The 17,207-nt window shown below is 52.7% G+C and overlaps 1 protein-coding gene across 19 annotated transcripts in view; it reads right to left on the reverse strand.

Moving 5' to 3' along the window:
- Positions 1–17,207, reverse strand: part of HERC1 (HECT and RLD domain containing E3 ubiquitin protein ligase family member 1) — a 56,012-nt gene that overhangs the window by 8,544 nt on the left and 30,261 nt on the right. For 9 of the 19 annotated variants that reach the window (XM_087877985.1, XM_034409273.2, XM_034409274.2 and 6 more), the window contains 28 exons: positions 16,800–16,910; positions 16,543–16,719; positions 15,943–16,182; positions 15,524–15,607; positions 14,464–14,975; positions 13,081–13,847; positions 12,189–12,387; positions 11,919–12,079; positions 11,701–11,817; positions 11,037–11,268; positions 10,722–10,846; positions 9,743–9,963; positions 8,458–8,726; positions 7,308–7,360; positions 7,014–7,214; positions 6,375–6,549; positions 5,988–6,258; positions 5,081–5,294; positions 4,768–4,973; positions 4,285–4,412; positions 3,809–3,936; positions 2,964–3,164; positions 2,645–2,775; positions 2,201–2,400; positions 1,448–1,562; positions 978–1,124; positions 622–723; positions 278–451 (listed from right to left, as the gene is read on the reverse strand). In XM_087877985.1, the coding sequence (XP_087734111.1) occupies positions 278–451; positions 622–723; positions 978–1,124; positions 1,448–1,562; positions 2,201–2,400; positions 2,645–2,775; positions 2,964–3,164; positions 3,809–3,936; positions 4,285–4,412; positions 4,768–4,973; positions 5,081–5,294; positions 5,988–6,258; positions 6,375–6,549; positions 7,014–7,214; positions 7,308–7,360; positions 8,458–8,726; positions 9,743–9,963; positions 10,722–10,846; positions 11,037–11,268; positions 11,701–11,817; positions 11,919–12,079; positions 12,189–12,387; positions 13,081–13,847; positions 14,464–14,975; positions 15,524–15,607; positions 15,943–16,182; positions 16,543–16,719; positions 16,800–16,910 (5,661 nt within the window). The remainder of the gene's footprint in view (positions 1–277; positions 452–621; positions 724–977; positions 1,125–1,447; positions 1,563–2,200; positions 2,401–2,644; positions 2,776–2,963; positions 3,165–3,808; positions 3,937–4,284; positions 4,413–4,767; positions 4,974–5,080; positions 5,295–5,987; positions 6,259–6,374; positions 6,550–7,013; positions 7,215–7,307; positions 7,361–8,457; positions 8,727–9,742; positions 9,964–10,721; positions 10,847–11,036; positions 11,269–11,700; positions 11,818–11,918; positions 12,080–12,188; positions 12,388–13,080; positions 13,848–14,463; positions 14,976–15,523; positions 15,608–15,942; positions 16,183–16,542; positions 16,720–16,799; positions 16,911–17,207) is intronic. The other 10 variants (XM_087877989.1, XM_087877980.1, XM_087877988.1 and 7 more) reach the window with 7 other exon arrangements.

Consider the following 17,207-nt stretch of genomic DNA (forward strand, 5'->3'; position numbering starts at 1 on the left):
ATCAGCAGCAAAACAGCTAGGATTACTCTGGGACAGAGTAACGAATTTAGTCCCAAATGTTTTTTCATAAGGAAATTGTGACAGCAAAGAGCTGTGGAAAATGCTGCCAAAAATGAATATCTAAGCAACATAATCTAGCACAACCCTCTGACCTACTCGGGGAACTCTGGAGGCATCAGCAGAACCCCAGAAATTAGGCTGAGACCAAGTTCAATCTTTCTCAGATGGTCTCCGCACAGTTCACGCACAAGCTCCCCCCCGTTCCAGGTCTCCCTACCTTTTCGTAGGTGTACTGTTCCTGCAGCATGATGGGCAGCCGTTCCAAGAAAGCCCTCATACATGGGGCCATGTTTAAGCCAAAAATGCCCTGTTGTTTCAAAGCGCTCCTACATGTCGCTAAGACGTGGTTGGAAGAGACCCATTCCGAAGTGCAATTCACCACCAGGACATCCTATCCGGAGAGGAGACTGTCACGCCTTTCGAAATAGCACCGCCACCATAATCAACCGTCCATCGTGTGGCACAAAGGCAGGTGAACCCAGAGCCAGAGAGAGGTCCCGCCGGCTAGGCTGGGGCCCCACTGAGAGGGAGGGCAGTGAGGACTTTGCTCAGAGACAATACCTTTGATCTACTAGAACAAGCAGCAACTCCAACCTCAGGGATCCAAACCACCGTCTGAATAGCTCCGGAACCGATCACCACGCTCTGCAGGACAGACCCGTCCTAAGCAGGAAGAAGCAGGAAAGCAATTACATAAGCACAGGTCATCTGTGTTTGTATGGCAGAAAAGGTATCACAACAGTAACGATGTATTTGATTTGGGGTCTGCCAAACTCCAGAACCAGGTTTCTACGCACCAATCAGTCCATGAATTATCTAAAATTATTTGCTAAACTTGAGCCTTCAAAGTTGTGTTATTTTGTGTTATTCTGAAGGGGAACTGAAAACTGGCTTTGACTTTTGGGAACCCTGCTTACCCGCAGAGACCAGATGTTGATAAGTCCCCCGAGTCCCCCAGAGACCAAGGTGAGTCCGTCAGAACTGAAAGTCAACGTCCGCACAGGTGTGATGTGTCCTTTTAGCTGATAAACACACTTGGTTTCTGCTACTTTTTGGTCGGCATCCTGGAAAGGAAGGGCGAGAAGAATCCCAGAACTGAAATGCAAATGCCTATTTACAGAGCCCAAATACTTTAAAATGTGGCTATCTGTCCAGTTAGTGTGCTTCCGCCAGCTTTCTTCACACGGGTGACCTCTGCAAGGGATCAGATTCCCTCATCCCTCCCAAGCACGGAGGAAAGCTGCGCGAGGCCTGAGTGCAGAGGCAGAACCTTTATTTCAAAAGCTGCCTTGAATGCCTGGGCTTATCTCTGCCTCCCCAGACCGGAGGCTGCCTTCTGCCCTGCACCGGCTCCCCCTAAGAGAGAGCACCGACTTGTGGTCCTCACCTTCCCGCCGATGTCTTCGTCCCACCACTCTTCAGAGCAGCTCAGGCTCGACTGCAGGAAGACCAGCTCGTCTTGGGGAACTGTCCAAACACAAACCAAGCCATTCTGGCACCCGCTAAACAAAAGCGAAGAGGAGAAGCTGCATTGAAGAACCACCATTCCGCACCGGGCCGAGCGGTGCTTGTAGGTGCTTGCGGCTCACATGGAATCCCCTGAGGGCTGCACACGCCGAGCGAGCGAGTGGAGCCTTTGGGGCTTGGGAACTCTAAGACCCTCTCAGCATTTCTCCCCCCCTCCCCAGATGGCAGCGATGGAAATACAGGAGATTGGGAGGGAGAGAGTGGAAAGACAAGAAACTGTAGGCCCAGGAACCTTGGAGTACAGAAAGGTGAGGCTGATTTGTTTTTTTATAGATAGCAAAAAAATCTGACAATTGCCATCACATGACCATTATCAATGCAAACTGATTGCCAAGCACCCAAATTATGATCATGTGATGGCAGGGGTAGTGCGATGGTGGTAACTTCGAGGATGGGTCATAAGTCAGTTTTTCCAAGGCTGTACTACCTTTGAGCTGTCTTTAAATGAACGGCCATACGTTGAGGACTACCCGTACAGAATGATTCCTCTTTTGAGTACAGCCAAATGCCATTTGAAAATTTTAGAAGCCCGTCAACCCCCCCCCTCCCCTCCCCCCGATTCTCTGTTCGTACCACGCAGCTGCCAAGAGAGGCATGAAAACTTCCAACTCACGTGGCCAGCAGCAGCTGCAGCTTGGGGCCTTTCCCCAGGAGGCTGCACCAGACCAGGGCATTCACCACGGCCTGGTGGGAAAGGCTGCACAAGTGCCTCCAGCAGCTCCCCAAGGAGCCCCAGAGCTTGACCGACTCTTCCTTCGCACAGGTCATGAGAATCTTCCCGGTGGGGTCCCACTTCATGCTGACAAGGGTGTCCTGGAGAAGGAAAGGAGCACAAAGGACCCACATTGGGCCATCTTGAGAGCACAGAGAGTCTCCTTAAGTTCCCTTCAAGCACAAGACACAAACCTCCCTCCTGAGCTGGGACACTGATACACACACACACACACACACACACACACACGCACGCACGCCTACAAGAACCTGCCCTCCTCATTGCTTCTGCCCTTTCTGGAGCTCGGGCCCTTCAGGAGGCCAAAGCAAGCGGGCTCTGCTGTACCTTGTGTGCGTCCACCAAAACAATCCCTCCGCTCTCCCGGGCTTCCCTCGTGCCTATCAAGAGCTTCCCATCCACGTAGCCGACAGCAAAAGGGCTCTCCTCACTGAACCAGGCAAGACAGGTCACCGACACTGGAGACCAGCAGAAAAAGATGGCTGAGTCACCCAAATCTTTTACAGCGCAGAAAGGAAACACACGAAAACACTGGGAAAACGACATCAGCTCTCTCGCTCTCTCTCTCCCCTCTCTCGGGTCAAAATGCCCCTCCCCACTTCACAGCCCAAAGACTTGCAGCCCCCAGGACCTGGCAGGAGCCTACCGTCCTTCCTGTAGCAATGTTCCAGTTCAATCCTGCGCATGGTGGAAACGTCCAGGACCTCAATCAGTCCCAGAGAGCCGTCCATCCGCCCCACCAGCAGGAACTCCGGCGCATCTCCAGTCCAGGCTGCGGAGGAACTTTCTTCAGGCCAGGCGAGGGCAGAGACCCAGTGAGGCTGGATGTCCAGGAGCCCCTTTCCTCCTAGGAACAAGACAGATGGGCGCTTCAAGGACCATTGCTCTCCTCACTTGCCCCGAAGGGCAATGGCTCCGAGAGTCCTTTCTACGGTGCGTTTGCCAGCCAGATTTTGCTGGCACCCTGGGCAGCTTGAATTTAGGGTGCTGTCAGAGAAACCCATTGCACCCAGACAGGTCAGCCCATTGATAACTACCAGCAGAAGAAAAGGAGCCAAAGAACGAGACTGGACTGCCAGTGCTTGACAAAATGGATCCCTCCACGAAAACGGAAGGGCCGCATGGCAGGTGATGGGAGGGAAGAGGGGCTGGAGTTTCTATCTTCTATCTCCCTTCCCCCCCATTTCCCTGCCAGCAGCTCCTGAAGTATCAACTGTTGTCTAGAAGCTTTGAAGAGGCCGTGGGCCTCCAGCAGAACTTCCCCCATATTGGCTCTCCAACAAACAAGGGTTTCAATCAGGTTTCCCTCATTCTGGCTAAAAAATAAACTGAAAGCGCATTGGGGGGAACTGAATACCTGATTATTATTGACCAGGACAAAGGCTACCGGTAGGTTACTTCACTTTAAAAAATAAAACGCCTGTCACAACGTAATTCTGCTTAGTTTGTCTTACTAAAAATGGCTGATGTTCAGCCCGATGTGGTTCGTACCGTTGACCTGCCATATGTTCACCATCTTCTCCAGGGCTCCCGCCAGGTACTTGCCACTTAGACTCCAGCAGGCGAGAGAGAAACCGGGGTCACCGGGAGACCCCAAATTTTCTTCTGCATCTCCTTCGCTGCAAGACAATACAGAAACAGTTCTCCACTAATCTCTATGGCCCAAGCAATAACAAACATCCCACCATCCCTCAAGCAGTTCTAATCCTGCGGAGGCCAAACCTTTCATGCGGCATCTTCTCTTTGCCTCAGTGACAAACTGAGAGGAACCCAAAACTCATCCCCAGAACAGTTTCAGCCACGCCTGCAGCGAAAGGGCCTCTGTTCGTAAAAGCCGACTTGCCCGCTGGCTCTGTGGCTCTGAGAGAGCCATTGCTCTGATCCAGCAGAGTCCTTTTGGCCCTTAGCTCGCCCATAAAGCCCTCCCTTTCGATCAACCTAACGGAAACGGCCGCCAAGCCACCTACAGTTTGCTGAAGACACAGGTCTGTTGCAGCGAGTACTGCTTCTTGGTGACGTTCCACACTCGGATGGTTCCGTCGCTGCCACTGGTGGCCAGGAGACCTTTCCTGTTGCACCAAATGCAAGTCATGACCTGTTTCAAGAAAAGACGGGGAGGCGTTTCAGCCGGGGTCCAAAATCGAAGGATTTTCTTCTTCAGTATCAAATGTTCCTATCCAGCCACTGCTGGAGCTCAGATTAACATCTGGCCAGGACACCCGATTTAAAAATCAGCTGAAGGAAACCTGAGCAGGAGATTGTTGAGATATTTCAGTCCTCCCCCAATTCCTGTTGGGCTCCTCCATATCCAGGTTTGTGCACTAGAACCAAATCCAGGGCTGGGAATTATGGGGGCGGATAAACCCCCCTCCCCCCAGAGGCAGAAGGCTGCCTGGGTGTTAGCTGAGATGGGTCTCTGGAGATACTGTGTGTGTGGGGGGGGGTGTTACCCTGTTCTGATGAGCCTCCAGCTTGATGGAGGAGCACTTGCGCAGGTCCCCTCCCACATCTGCCAGGGTCTGCGGGCTGCCTTGGTTGTCGCGGTCGTGAGCGGCGAGGGTCCGCACCAGCTGCTGAGCAGCCCACTGCCTGTGCTGCGAGGACAGCCGGGAGGAGAGGCAGCAGGCGGCCAAGGCGTTGGCCAGCTCCAGGGGCCCTAGGGCAGAAGGATCGGAGCAAGGCTGGTCACTCAAAGGGCCCACACCCCTGCTTGGACAAAAGAGGGGCACCAGGCCAACAGCATCCCCCACTCAAGACAACTACCTTTCTTTTCCATTTCCGCTTTATCGTAGCTGGGCCTCAGTTTGGCCCCCTTGTCGGCCAGCAAGGCCACCAGGGCCTGGGTGACAACAAAGTTGGGGGAGGTGATGAGTTTGTTCTCTTCGGCTATTCCTCGCAGAAAACTCGGCAAGAACTTTCGTTGCACGGGATCATCCACTGTCGTTAAATTGACCCCGGTAGCTGCTGAAATCAAGTTCTAAAAAAAGGAATTAAAGCAACAATCAAGATGGATTTTTTCAAACACGGAGGCTAATTCTCACTACATTGAGTTTTTCAACAAGACATAGGAACCTTCAAAACGTTTCCCATTAAAGCAGATGCAGCCTTTAAAGCAAAGTACGGTTTACAGGTCCATTCTGATTATGAATAATAGGAATTTATAAAACAGGAAAAATACACAAGGAAATAAAGTTGCTTTCAAAGAGGCTGAATTTTTTTCAGGTAGCTCATAGCTGTCATAATTCCCATCATCAGATATAATAGATTTCAGAGATTAAAGACGTAATGGACTCCGATGATTCAAATAGATTTACCCAGATTAAAATAATTCTAAACAAAACAAACTATATTCCGGAAGGTAATTGTTTGAAACTATTTGTTTTTCAGGTTCTGTTTAGGTAGATTGTCTGAATATATTGGGCTGAGAAAGGCTGTTGAAGCCTCTAGCTGCTTCCTCCATTTTCCTTTCAGAAACAACTTTGTCTTGCCTCAACTACCGACTGTCTCCTAAGTGCTGCCCGTGCCGAAGGGCTCTTGCCCAATGCGCTTGCTACCCACTTCCCCTCCGGTCTGGCCCAGCCAAAAGACTCTGGGATCTTTAGCCCCGAAAGCCGAGTTCCTCCTGAGCGAAAAGCAGCAGCTGCGCAGCTGGAACAAGCACAGTCCTCACCTGAGTGCACAGCTGGACCAGAAGTTTTGCAGCCCCGGGGGTGTTGGAGGCCAGGCAGCCGACTGCTGTGCTCAGGTAGGCCAGGCAGGAGATGGGCTTGGTCATCTGGCTCTGGATGCCTCTCGGCCTCTCGGAAGGGCTCAGCCCGGAGCAGGAGCCTGTGGAGAGGCCAGCTCTCCCCGCCGCAGCCAGGCACATCAGGCGGACCAAGGTACGGATGTCCGTCAAACCCAGGGACTCCAGCCCTGCTGCCAGGCTGCAGCTGGACCCGCTGCGAAGGGAAGAAAAGGTCAGAGCCATGGCCAGGCAAAGCCTCTCTCGCCCAGCCGTTCCCCCCAGGCCCTTTGGCCCTCCTGTGCTTCCCCCAGCCCAGTGGAGTCTCCTCACCTGACCGACAGCAGGGAGAGGGCTCTCATGACCATAGTCCTGGCCAGGAGGACCTGGGCTGCTGCCGTCACCCGTCTCAAGGCCATGATGCGGTCGTGGGGATTTAGCAAAGCAGCCGCCTGCTCCCCCAGAGTAATCCTGCCCGAAGAGCTTTTCTCCACAGAGCCTTGGCAACCTGTAAGGAGGAAAAGGAAGGCCAGGTCACCCATCAGAGAAAGAAACCCGACTGCTGCCTTGTAAGCCCCGAGGACTGCTTAGAGACAAAGGAACGGTAAGCGCCCAATGTGGTACGAGGTGTCCTCAGCGCTTCGTAGCCAACGCTGGGCCTCTCTTGCCACTCCGCCTCATCTCCCTGCCCCTGTTCTGTGGCATGGAGGCTGAGTGGCTACCGTGGATTCATTCCCTGAATACTTTCCCTGGGTTTCACTCCTAGCAGCTGGGTGTGAGATGAAACAGGGTATGGATCCAATCCAGAGGGCTTGCCCTGCCAGCCCGTGACTTTTCTGCTACTCTTTCCGAGGTCTCCATTCCCACAAGAACCACCTCTGCTTCCTGCCCCCAGAGATGGGATCTCAGCATTGGGAGCACAAAAGGACGGCCTATCAGGGGCCAGCAATCTCTCCCCCCCCCCCCGTTTACCTATTTGCATCAGCGTTTCCTCCATGCTGTTGATGGCCGTGACCATGGCCACAGAGGCTCCCAGGGGATCACTGTCCGGGAACTGGACAGGTTCGGGCACGATGCGCCGGTCATTCAAGCCCAGGGGTCCAGCCAGCAGCTCAAACTCCTCTTCGCCGGTCAGCTTTTCATCCTCATCAACGTCCAGCATATCCCAGTCTTCTAGTGTGAAGCAAGCAAACTGCGGTTAGGCCTTACCTTTCCATGGAGGCCCAAAGTCGATGCTCGTGTCGTGAGAAAGACGGCGAGAAGTACCTTCGTAGACGGTCTCCTGCTTGCCTATTAGATCAGGGGCCTGGCCTTTGTACCTGCACCCAAGAAAGAAGGAACCACAGTCACCTTCACATGCCCCGCATCTCCTTAAGCCGGACGTAAATAATTAGCTGTTTCCTAGTTGTTAACAGGAAGGAACAATGAAACCGAGGCCTCCTCCTTTTTTTGTAGCTGAATCAACTTGTTCCGCAGGGTGGGCAGAAGGAAGATGGTGGCAGAAGTCGAGTTAAGGTTTCAGGGGGGGATTTAGTAGTCTGAGGATAGATAGGTTAATTTAGCTTATGATTGTTAATTGAAATACCCTGTATTTTGCTCTGGGAAGTCTCGGGGGAGGGGAGGGAAGGGGGGGGAATATTGGGGGGGGAAATTCTTTTTTTATTTTTTTGTAAAACTTTTCAATTAAAAAAAAAGGAAGATGGTGGACGAAGAAGCTGCACCACACGACTCGACATCAGAAGCTCCGCAAGGGTTCTAGCAGGACTCATCTAAATGCTCCTTTTTTTTCACTGACGTAAAACTACTTCTAAAGTTCCAGTTAATGATTAGGCTAACTTAAGCTTCTCATGGAAAAACATACTAAGCCTACTAAAACTGAGCCTATTTTAAACACCTGATTCTGTACCTCCACTCTGCGTGTCCCTACAAGAGGGCACAGGGCATTGAACAGCACCTGTCAGGGGACGGTCTGAAGTTTTGAACCTGTCTTTCCTCTCCAAAGGGCTACATTGACTGAAGTCCGAAACGTTCTTCTCTCACAAAAGGAAGGGAGGCTGACAAAGATTTGCGGTGCAAAGGCGGGTCTTCTCTTTACCCAAAGCTGCCCCCTACCCAACCTTTGCCCATCCGGCCCCCTCTCTGCTGCCCCAAAGAGCTTCCAGGTTTGGCTGTTGAACTTCAAAACCAAGCGCAACTTCCAAGTGGCTTTTGCCCACAAAGGAAAGCAAAGAGGCAAGAGAAGCCTTGGGCAGCCTGAACACGCCACGAATGTTAGCGTTCCTCGTGGGGAAGGGGGCAAAACCCTCGGCCCCACTCCCACCCAGCAGCCCATGCAGGGGCTGGCGGGAACCGGGGGGGGGAACGACGGGGAGTGTGAGCAGGCCGCCCCACAGCCCTCCCGCCTCCTGTCCGATACCTTTCCGAGGCCGAGGACTTGTTCTTGCTCTTCAGGGCCAGGTATTTCTCCCGGCAGCTGCCGCACAGCAAGTAGTAAGGGTTCCCGCTTCCACACTCGCCACCAAACCAGCCGTCCACATAGGAGCCGTTGCTGCGGTAGCCCTGGCGGTTTGCACTGCGCCCACAGCCAGGGTGGTTCCTCTTCATATGCTGATTGAAGCTGGCCACGCTGGCTTCGCACAACTCACACACTACCACTTCTTCCCTGTCTTCAGATTCACAAACGTGCTGCACAACATAATTACACTGTTATTGTTTCATGTACAAGGAACAATCTCGTATTCCTACTTTTTCCACACCCACATTAAAGCAAACTGATGTCTTCTGCTCCAGCTCGGTGCCAGAGGCACAGGTGGCATTGCCCCTCTCCCTCCCAAGAGATTACCCCTTATAGTCGCCAGCCAGACCCGCTGACAAGGAGGGGCTGCCAGAGGCAGACAAGAGAAAGACGGTGTGCAAGAAAACAAGGCCAATCAACAGCATTGATATTGGTGCTCTCATTAGGTGTTGCTACTCGGTGGAAGAGTCCCCCAAATGCAGAGGGAGACCCCTCCTCCACGTGCAGCTTAATACATTATACAATCTCACGTGAGCAATTTCTACAAGTTCAGTTTCAAGAATTTTCTTTCCTGGAAGCCTTGAGGAAGAGGAAGAGGTCCCAAGAAAGCCACGCTAATTATGCACAAGTTAATTGCCTTCCTATCAGGCAGAACTGAGACCTGTGTCTAGGCTGCCCTCTCTGTGAGGAATTCTGCTCTGGAGCATTAACAAGCAACCGCTGGTTCTCCTTCTGGGCTAGGAGGGAATCAGCTCTGACGAGGCCAGGATTCTGCAGCTTTGGCTGGATCCTTGACCTGAAGGAGGTGACAGCATTGAGCAACAGGCTGAACTGCCCGAGTTTAACTCCAGTTTTAAAGCAAGCAGCATTTCTGTGGTAGTTCCGGCTGTTTCAGCTATTTTTTAAATTTAAATCAAAGGAAAAACATTAGGCATTTATTTCTGATTACTAAAGCCTGGAGTTACACCTATTTCTAAAAAGGCTTTTAAAGAAAAGAACGCCTGAATTGTTACTGCCCGCAGAAAATAGTTGGCAAATAGAAAGCAGCCGCAGTCACAGAGAGGAGAATCCCACATTTTAGCAACAACCACGTTAACTGAGGCGGCTGAGCGAGGCACAGAGTTAAGTCCTGTTCTACAGAGCAAGAAGGAAGCAAAGCAGCAGCCCCAGCTGCCGTCACACACACCCAGGTCGGCCAGTCCAATACCTCTGGGATCCACATTCCCAGAATGTCATTGTCCCCGGCAAGGTCCGGCCCAAACATGGCTTCCATGGCCTCCTCGTCCAGCTCCAGCTCCAGCTCCTCGTCCAGGTTGAAGTCGTAGAGCGTGCCGGGATCTTGCGGCAAGGAGATCCCTTCCCTCCGGCTCTGATTGCGGTGGGCCTGTACAGAGCGGTACAATCCCGCTTAAACCAGAGAAGAAAACCACAGGGTTTACTGGGCAAGTCAAAAGCTGTGTGTGTGTGTGTGTGTGTGTGTGTGTGTGTGTGTGTGTGTGTCACAAGGGCGCTTGGACTGCAGGAATGGAGGCCTGTCTGCCCAGGGTCAAGGGGGAGCCCATCATCCCCTCCTCTCCTGATACTATGATTGCTCATAAACCCTTCATCCCACGCCTGAGCCTGAGAAAGGCCTTCGGGTAGTGAATGAAGAGGATGCCCTTGAATGGCTGCTACCAAGGCAATGATCAGAGAAAGGGGGGCCCAACCTCCCCCCATTCTCAGGAAGAGGCAGCACATTCACCCTAGTAACAAAATTCTGTTACTAGAGCTGTTCTAATGAGCGTAGCTTTCGGTCTGCAGGGTGTCTGTTTCTTAGCCTGACGTATCTGCTATGGGTACCACAGGGAAACCCCAGGAAAGGCTACCCTGGGCTGACAGGGGGAAGAAGATAACTGTCAGGAAGGAAGCTGGCATCACATCAGCCTTATTTGCTTAGACAGAGCAGGTCTCCACCCTCAACTCTGGGACAGGCTTTACAGGGGCCCCACAAAACTGAAATATTCTCAAGAAATCTTAATAATTTTCCTTCAGCTTTGGATGCGCAGACTTTGGGCACATTTTTTTTTACAAATAGCTAGTTAGCAAGTGCTCTAAAATACGGCAAGCATCTTCAAGAAATTAAAGGAGGAGAGGGAAACGTGTAATGTAGTATTTGAAAGACTTACCAGCACGGGCCAGCAGCGTTCGAGCAGCTAGATCAAATTTGTGTCTCCTGGTTACTGCCGACCGACCCCTTGCCACGGGCCCACTGCCAGAGGCGGCATTTTCTGTGTGTTCCATGTTATCATGGCTGGAAGGACAAAAACAGCTCAGGAACGCTGGCATGGCTTGAGGGGGAAACCCAGCACTCGGTTGTGCTGCACCTCTGGACCAGAAGGTTTTTAATTTCCTTTAACAGAGCCTGAAATAATTTGAATCATACCACCTACTGACAGATAAGGTGGCAAACAAATACTTATATTCCGCAGTAGAGAGCTCACCTTTCACCAAAGCCTTCCTCCAATTCAGGGGCATCAGCTGAAGGCAAGTCTCCTGGAGACTGCAGGTAGCTCTGGTCGCTGGACTTGCCACCACCTCCTGGGCCTAAGCCTCCGTGTCGGGCATCCACCATTTCTTCTGACTGAGGCTCTTCGTCTTCCTCATTCCCAGGATGCTCAATCATCCACATTGCCAGGACAGTGATGTTCTGGGCATCCGCTTCTCCTCTTGCACCTGTGGGAACCGGAAACCTTCATCTGGACAGCCCAGCAGAGCTGCCTACTACAGCGTTGAAAGGACTAAAGAGAAGCATCTGTTTTGCCCAGCCCAGAATTCCCTGCTCTTATAATAAATTGCTATTGATGTTTCACCATCTGTAATTGCCCCAGCCAGTTAAGATTCTGGGCAGCAAACGGAAAAACAGGATAAAATCAAACACTAGACACAGAGACACAAGATGCACACGCATAATGAATTCGGGCCGAAGGAATGGCAGAATCCAGATTTTCATGCCTTGTGAAATGCAAGGAGGGGGGAGGACAAGGCATCCCTCGGGGAGCGCGACCCACACCCCTCGTGCCACTCGTGGACTCTCCCGCAGGCCCTCTCCAGAAGCTCAGGTGGACGGGCAGAGGAATCATGCCTGGCCCAGGTGTGTCTAGTTACCTGTGGTTTCCATTGCTTTAGCAATCTGCCGGAGGGAAAACCCCATTTCTAACAAGGGCACGGCCACAGCAGGAGGAGGGGGGGAGGTTGACAGGCGGCTGCTTGGGTCAGACAAAGCTGTAAGGGGGGAGGAGGGACAAGAATTAATGCCTGGGTTTGCCAAACACCAAAATTGATACAGGTTTAAGGAGAGCCAGACAGTTGTGGACAAGGCCCACCTGTGCGATTGGCAGGTCTGGCGGGCTGAGAATCAGGAGAGGTGAGTGACTGACGCCTGCCCACGTCATCCGAGGGAGAAGTCGGCAGGGAGGAGATGGGGGGCGTCTGTGCCCTTCTGGTGGGAAGGACAGCCGTGGTGGGGTAGCTGGAGAACATTTGCCTTCGGGGAGACAGGAAAGGAGGGAGTAAGTAACACAAGGCTGGCTGGCCAGCCAGCAGCAGACAGTCCAAACTCCACAAAACAACGAGGCGTGGAAATCAAGAGGTACCTCAGGAGACTGAGTGGCAAAACCCCTGGGGACTCTGAGGCAGGCACGGTTTCTGTATCGGTCACAGGGGTGGTGGCCGTCGTCGTATCTTCCAGAGAGCTGCTCATGAAAGACGTGGTGCTGGAGGCAGACGGGCTGGTGGTCACGGGGGTCTGGGCCTGCTGACTCTGGTCATTCTCTTCGGTCTGCTGGTCTATTTCTGCAAAGCAAAGGGAGCCCAGGAAGGCAGGCGTGACTCCTTGCAGGGTGCTGGCGAGGGGTTGAGTGCTGGGGCTGACGGGCCTGACCCATCGCAGGATGCCTGCCGCTTCCACTTGGGGCTTTAAACCAGCAGCACTCAGAGATGATACCCAGCAGTCCTGCTCCTCCTGGAAGCAACTCTTCGGAGGAGCAGAGGACCAGCATCCCTGCTGACCAAAAGGGCCCTGCCATGGACTGTTTTCCATGCCGTGTGTTATGTCAGGGCCCTTGAGGGCTGACTGATGAAGGAAGCGCAAAGGAATTTTACCTCAAATCCAGCCATCGCCCATAGTAACAGTGGCTGCTGCTGCTCCTGTTCTCTATGCCTTCCTTTTGCACTTCAGGCCCACTAATATTTTTCCTCCAAAACTTTTGGAGCCACCGGCTGCCATCATCTGATTTACAGTGACAGCCAGAGGCTCTCCTGGGTTTGGGATGAAAAAGCCCCATTTCTTTTTCAGTAGCTGAGCCAAAGGAGAAAAGGAGGGGTGGGGAGTCCTCAGTGCAACTACAACCAGCTGAGCTCAGGCAAAAGGCAGCCACAGACCGTTGGGCCAAGGCAGACACAGAGAGGAGGTGTGCAATTCCTTCGCTGCCACAGGCGCAGGCCTTGCACTAACCTTCCACCACCTGCAGCCTGCTTGGGACGTACCTTGCTTGGCTTTGGAGCCGCCCTGGTCTTCCAGCAGCCCATGCACAACTAATTTGTAGATCATGGCTTGTGCCCGCTCCAGGTCTGCCAATCCCAGCGCCCTCTTGATGGGTGAGCGCATGACTGCCCGTTTCACCATATGGCGCATCAAGAACTGCAAGGCCGTGCGCATCTCCACCTCTTCGTGGACAACGGGGGAGCTGGCGCAATCGGAGTTGTGGCCGTTCTCGGCCAGGACTTTGGGGATCAGAAGCAGCTCTGCGTACTTGCTGCAACTGAGCAGCGTGCTGAGGGACTTCATAGCTCCCAGGTAAAGGTAGGACAGTTGAATGGCCCTGATTTCTGACTGCGCGGCCTCGTAGTTCTTGGCGGCGTGTTCGTGGTTCTTTTTTTTGCCCTCGGCGTTCAGATGCTGGCACTCCATGCCCAAGGAAATGGCGTCCAAAGAGAAGGAGGAGCTTTCGCTTTCCAACTTGGCTCCGGGTCCTTTCGACTCCTCGGTGCTTGGCACACATCGTGCCTCGGACGCAGCGTCGCCTTCCGTCTTCTGATCGGGGTCTCCTTTATCTTCCAGGTCATGTTTGTGTCTCTTCTCGTGCCGCTTAATGCTCTGCTTGCCCAGGTCTTCATGGATGCCGGTCAGATAGGTGAGGTCCAGCAAGACGGTGGCCGTCAGTCCCCGGAATCTTGCAACATCAAAAGGCAGCGGTTCGCAAGGTTCCAGGTTATAGAGCGGCGTATCACTAGGCGACCAAAAAGTTGGGAAGCTTTAATAAAGATCAGAACGACACAGGAAGAAGCAAGTGAGGGATAGACGAGAGGAAAGCACAGGAAATCACACAGGCAAAATAAGATGTAAAATATATCACAATCTAAACGAGCTGACAATTTAAAAGTCAAAGTAAACCAGGGAAATGAGATTATGGGGAGGGATGACATTCAACACAAAAGTAACAAGCCATGTGTGTATCTCTCTAAAACAATGTATTTAATTCAAAACACCTGACATGGTTTACCCTTCACTAACTTTTCTAAACTGCTTTTGAAAAGTGCCTCTCAACAGGCACAGCTGCCCCCATGAATGGACTGCCGGCTGCCTGGCACCTCCCTGGGGTATTGCCTGCCCCCAGACAGCCCTGGCAGGGCACAGCCCAGCCCTATATTGGAAGAAGGCCTGGCCTCTGTGCGGTGCTGCAGTGCTCTGATGCAGCTTTTCCTTTGAGCAAATTGTGTCATAAATGATCGCCTCTCCCAGCACTTAAAATGCCACAAGCTGCTGTTCTGCCAGGCAACAAGCGCCTAGATCAGCAATGGAAACTCAAAACCCAAACTCCGTTTCCTGGATCTCAACCGCTGGCCGCTTGCTGAAGACCAGCACTGTACCTGATGGTGATCTCGGCTTCATCCCACTGGACCTTGGCGGACGCGCTGCCTTCCTTGACCACGCCCAGCAAGGTGGCGTGCCGCCCGGTTTGCTTGTGAACGCAGCGTCCTCCGACTCGAAGTCCGGCGTCCACCCCGCCAATCACCGCCAGCACTGGCCAGACCTCCACGCAGAGCATCTTCAGCTGCAGCTCCGAGAGGTCGGCCAGTCCGTGCGGCCGGCCGCAGTGCTTCATCTTCTCCTCTTCCTCGCGCACTTCATTCTCCTCTCGACTCTGCAGGGAGCGGCTTTTCTTCAGCTTCTGACCACTTTCTTTCAGGCACCCTTTGATTCTGTACAGCCTCTCCACCATCTTTTTGTTGATGCAGTGCGTCCACCGGTCGGTCCGGTGCAGGATGCGGATCAGCTGAATTGTGGCCTCCGCCAGCACCGCGGCCACCGGGCTGCAGATGGGATCCCCTGGCAGCAGGTCCCTTGGGGTGCCACGCATCTGCATGTCACAGATCTTCACCTAGGCAGACACAGAGACACCCAGAAGCTGCTTTGCTGCCTCTCAGGCTTTAAAAACCCCTCCGCCCAGCTCAGGAAAGCCAGGAAAGCCCCTTTCCCAATTAGAGCCCTTCTTCTCCTTCCAAACTGCCTCAGGAGTCGTGTTCTTAGCAAAGCCAGGAGACACAGAAGGACCAGCGTTCTCAGTGCTCCGGGATGGCAGAAGGGAGCCAAGACTGGGCAGGATTTCAAGCTGGCAGAGTGGGAAAATTGGTGGAGGCAGGCGAGTTTAAGCAGGGAGAGACCCGGGCTCCTGACCCTTTCTTGGCATGCCCGAGAGCCACAGAATTTCAGGCAGCAAAGCTCGAAAGGTTCCTGGACGAGGCTCAAGGTAGAATTGGCCAGACCAGGCTGCTTCCATGAGCCCAAAGGACTTGAACCCCATTCTGGATCCTTTCTCTTCCCCCGGTCTCCCTGCTCCCTCCCGGGCTGCTCCTTCTAAACCCGATTCCCTCTCAAACTGGCAGGGAGCGCTCATTGGCTCCAGAACCTTTGAAGTATCCACATTACCTTTTCTCCAGGGTTGCTACTGTAAAACATCACACACGGATACAACTCTCCGGCATCCACATCTTCAAAAGCCAGTTTGGGTTCCTAATGAAAAAAAAATTTAGGGGACATGCATTTACAAGGGAGCCCTTCTCCTTCTGCTCCAGGTTGGCTGTGAAATTCCTGCCAGCTTAAGATGAGACTGGGAATTCACTTCCCTTTAATTTTTGCTAGGTCACTGCATCCATTCATGAGATTAACTATCCCACGGGAACGCACCTGCTATATAAAAGAAATACACCCCGTGCCACTCTTCTTCCCTTTTGTTTGAAACGGGGGACGTACTGTCGCCACTGGGGGGATTTTTTAGCCTCTACCGTGAACCGCTTAGGAAGCAATATGCAAATCTAGCAAGGCAGGAATGGGTCAAAGCCTCTCACCTCCCCATTCTTGCCAAAGGAAACGGTTCTGGCTTCCATATCCAGGACGCAGGTGATGAAGTCCCCCTGGGTGAAGCTGGTCAGGGTCAGAGCCTGCTCCCCGTTATGGTAGAGGTTGCCACTGTAGGCTCTGTACAGCCACATGTCGGAGGTGGTGCGATGGTTGAAATCGTGAACGGGCCAACGAGACACTCCCACGCACGTGCCTTCGTTGCCTCGGTTCTCCTTCACAATGTAAAACTAGGAAGTGCAGATACGAACACATATAAAAATGGGACAAAAAAGAAACATTTGGGTTTGGCAACCCGCTCAAAATAAGAGACTCCCTCCCTTTTTAGCAAAGAAGCAACTCTCCATTACTTCTTCCCAAAATTAAAACGGGCAGTTGCAATATATTTATTCTTGGTTGAAAATCTCCCCATTTTGGGCTCAAATACCACTGAATCCATTATTTCTAATACACTTTCCTACATTTTGAGCACGATATCATCCTGAGGGGCCAGAAATGCCGAGAAGCAAACCAGAGTGCCCGACTTCCAGCTGTGAAAGTTTATCGTCCCCACAGGCCTGAGTCTGGAATGTTCTTTTCAGTCTACACACCTTCCACTGGTAACACCCAGAGGAGACGCCCGTGGATGCCAGCCCGTAGCCCTTTCCTCCGCTTCCATGAGTGAGGATCTGCCCGCTTTCCACTAGGCAGCACTGGGCCTTCTCAGGGTCAAAGGAGACCTCCTGGATAGGCAGGTTCTCGTCCTCTTCTTCAGACTCCCCCTGCTTCTTCAGGAACAGAGGGCAAAGCTCTGTCAGTGGGACGCAGCCAACAAGCACAAAGGTATCAGAAGTAGGTAAAATGGTACCTGCAGCTTTATTTCTTGTTCTTTCTCTTTGATCTGAAGCACATGTTTGGCTTGTGCAACTGGGCTCTCCCACATACAGTCGGCCAGGAGGGAAAACAGCCGTTCGATCACCTGTTGGGAGCATCAGCACAGCGCATTCAATTCAACGAACGGCAAGGGAAAGGCTACAACTATGCTTCTCCATACTTCTTTCAGGTCAAAGGCCACCTCTGAAGGCCACCGAGGTGGCTGTGGGGGTCCCTCCTAGGCTACGTAAGGGCTTCAATGCACACACACACATACACACACCCGTGGAAGGAACACCCTCCAACTGCAGCAAAATGCAAGGCAGCCAGAGAACCTCAAAGGTCCCTCAGGGATGACCCTGAGAGACGGGATGAGGGAAGGAGGTCTCTCTTGCTACCAATT

The sequence above is a fragment of the Pantherophis guttatus genome, chromosome 13 (genome assembly GCF_059756535.1).
Source record: "Pantherophis guttatus breed Tessera chromosome 13, ASM5975653v1, whole genome shotgun sequence".
Lineage (NCBI taxonomy): Eukaryota > Metazoa > Chordata > Lepidosauria > Squamata > Colubridae > Pantherophis > Pantherophis guttatus.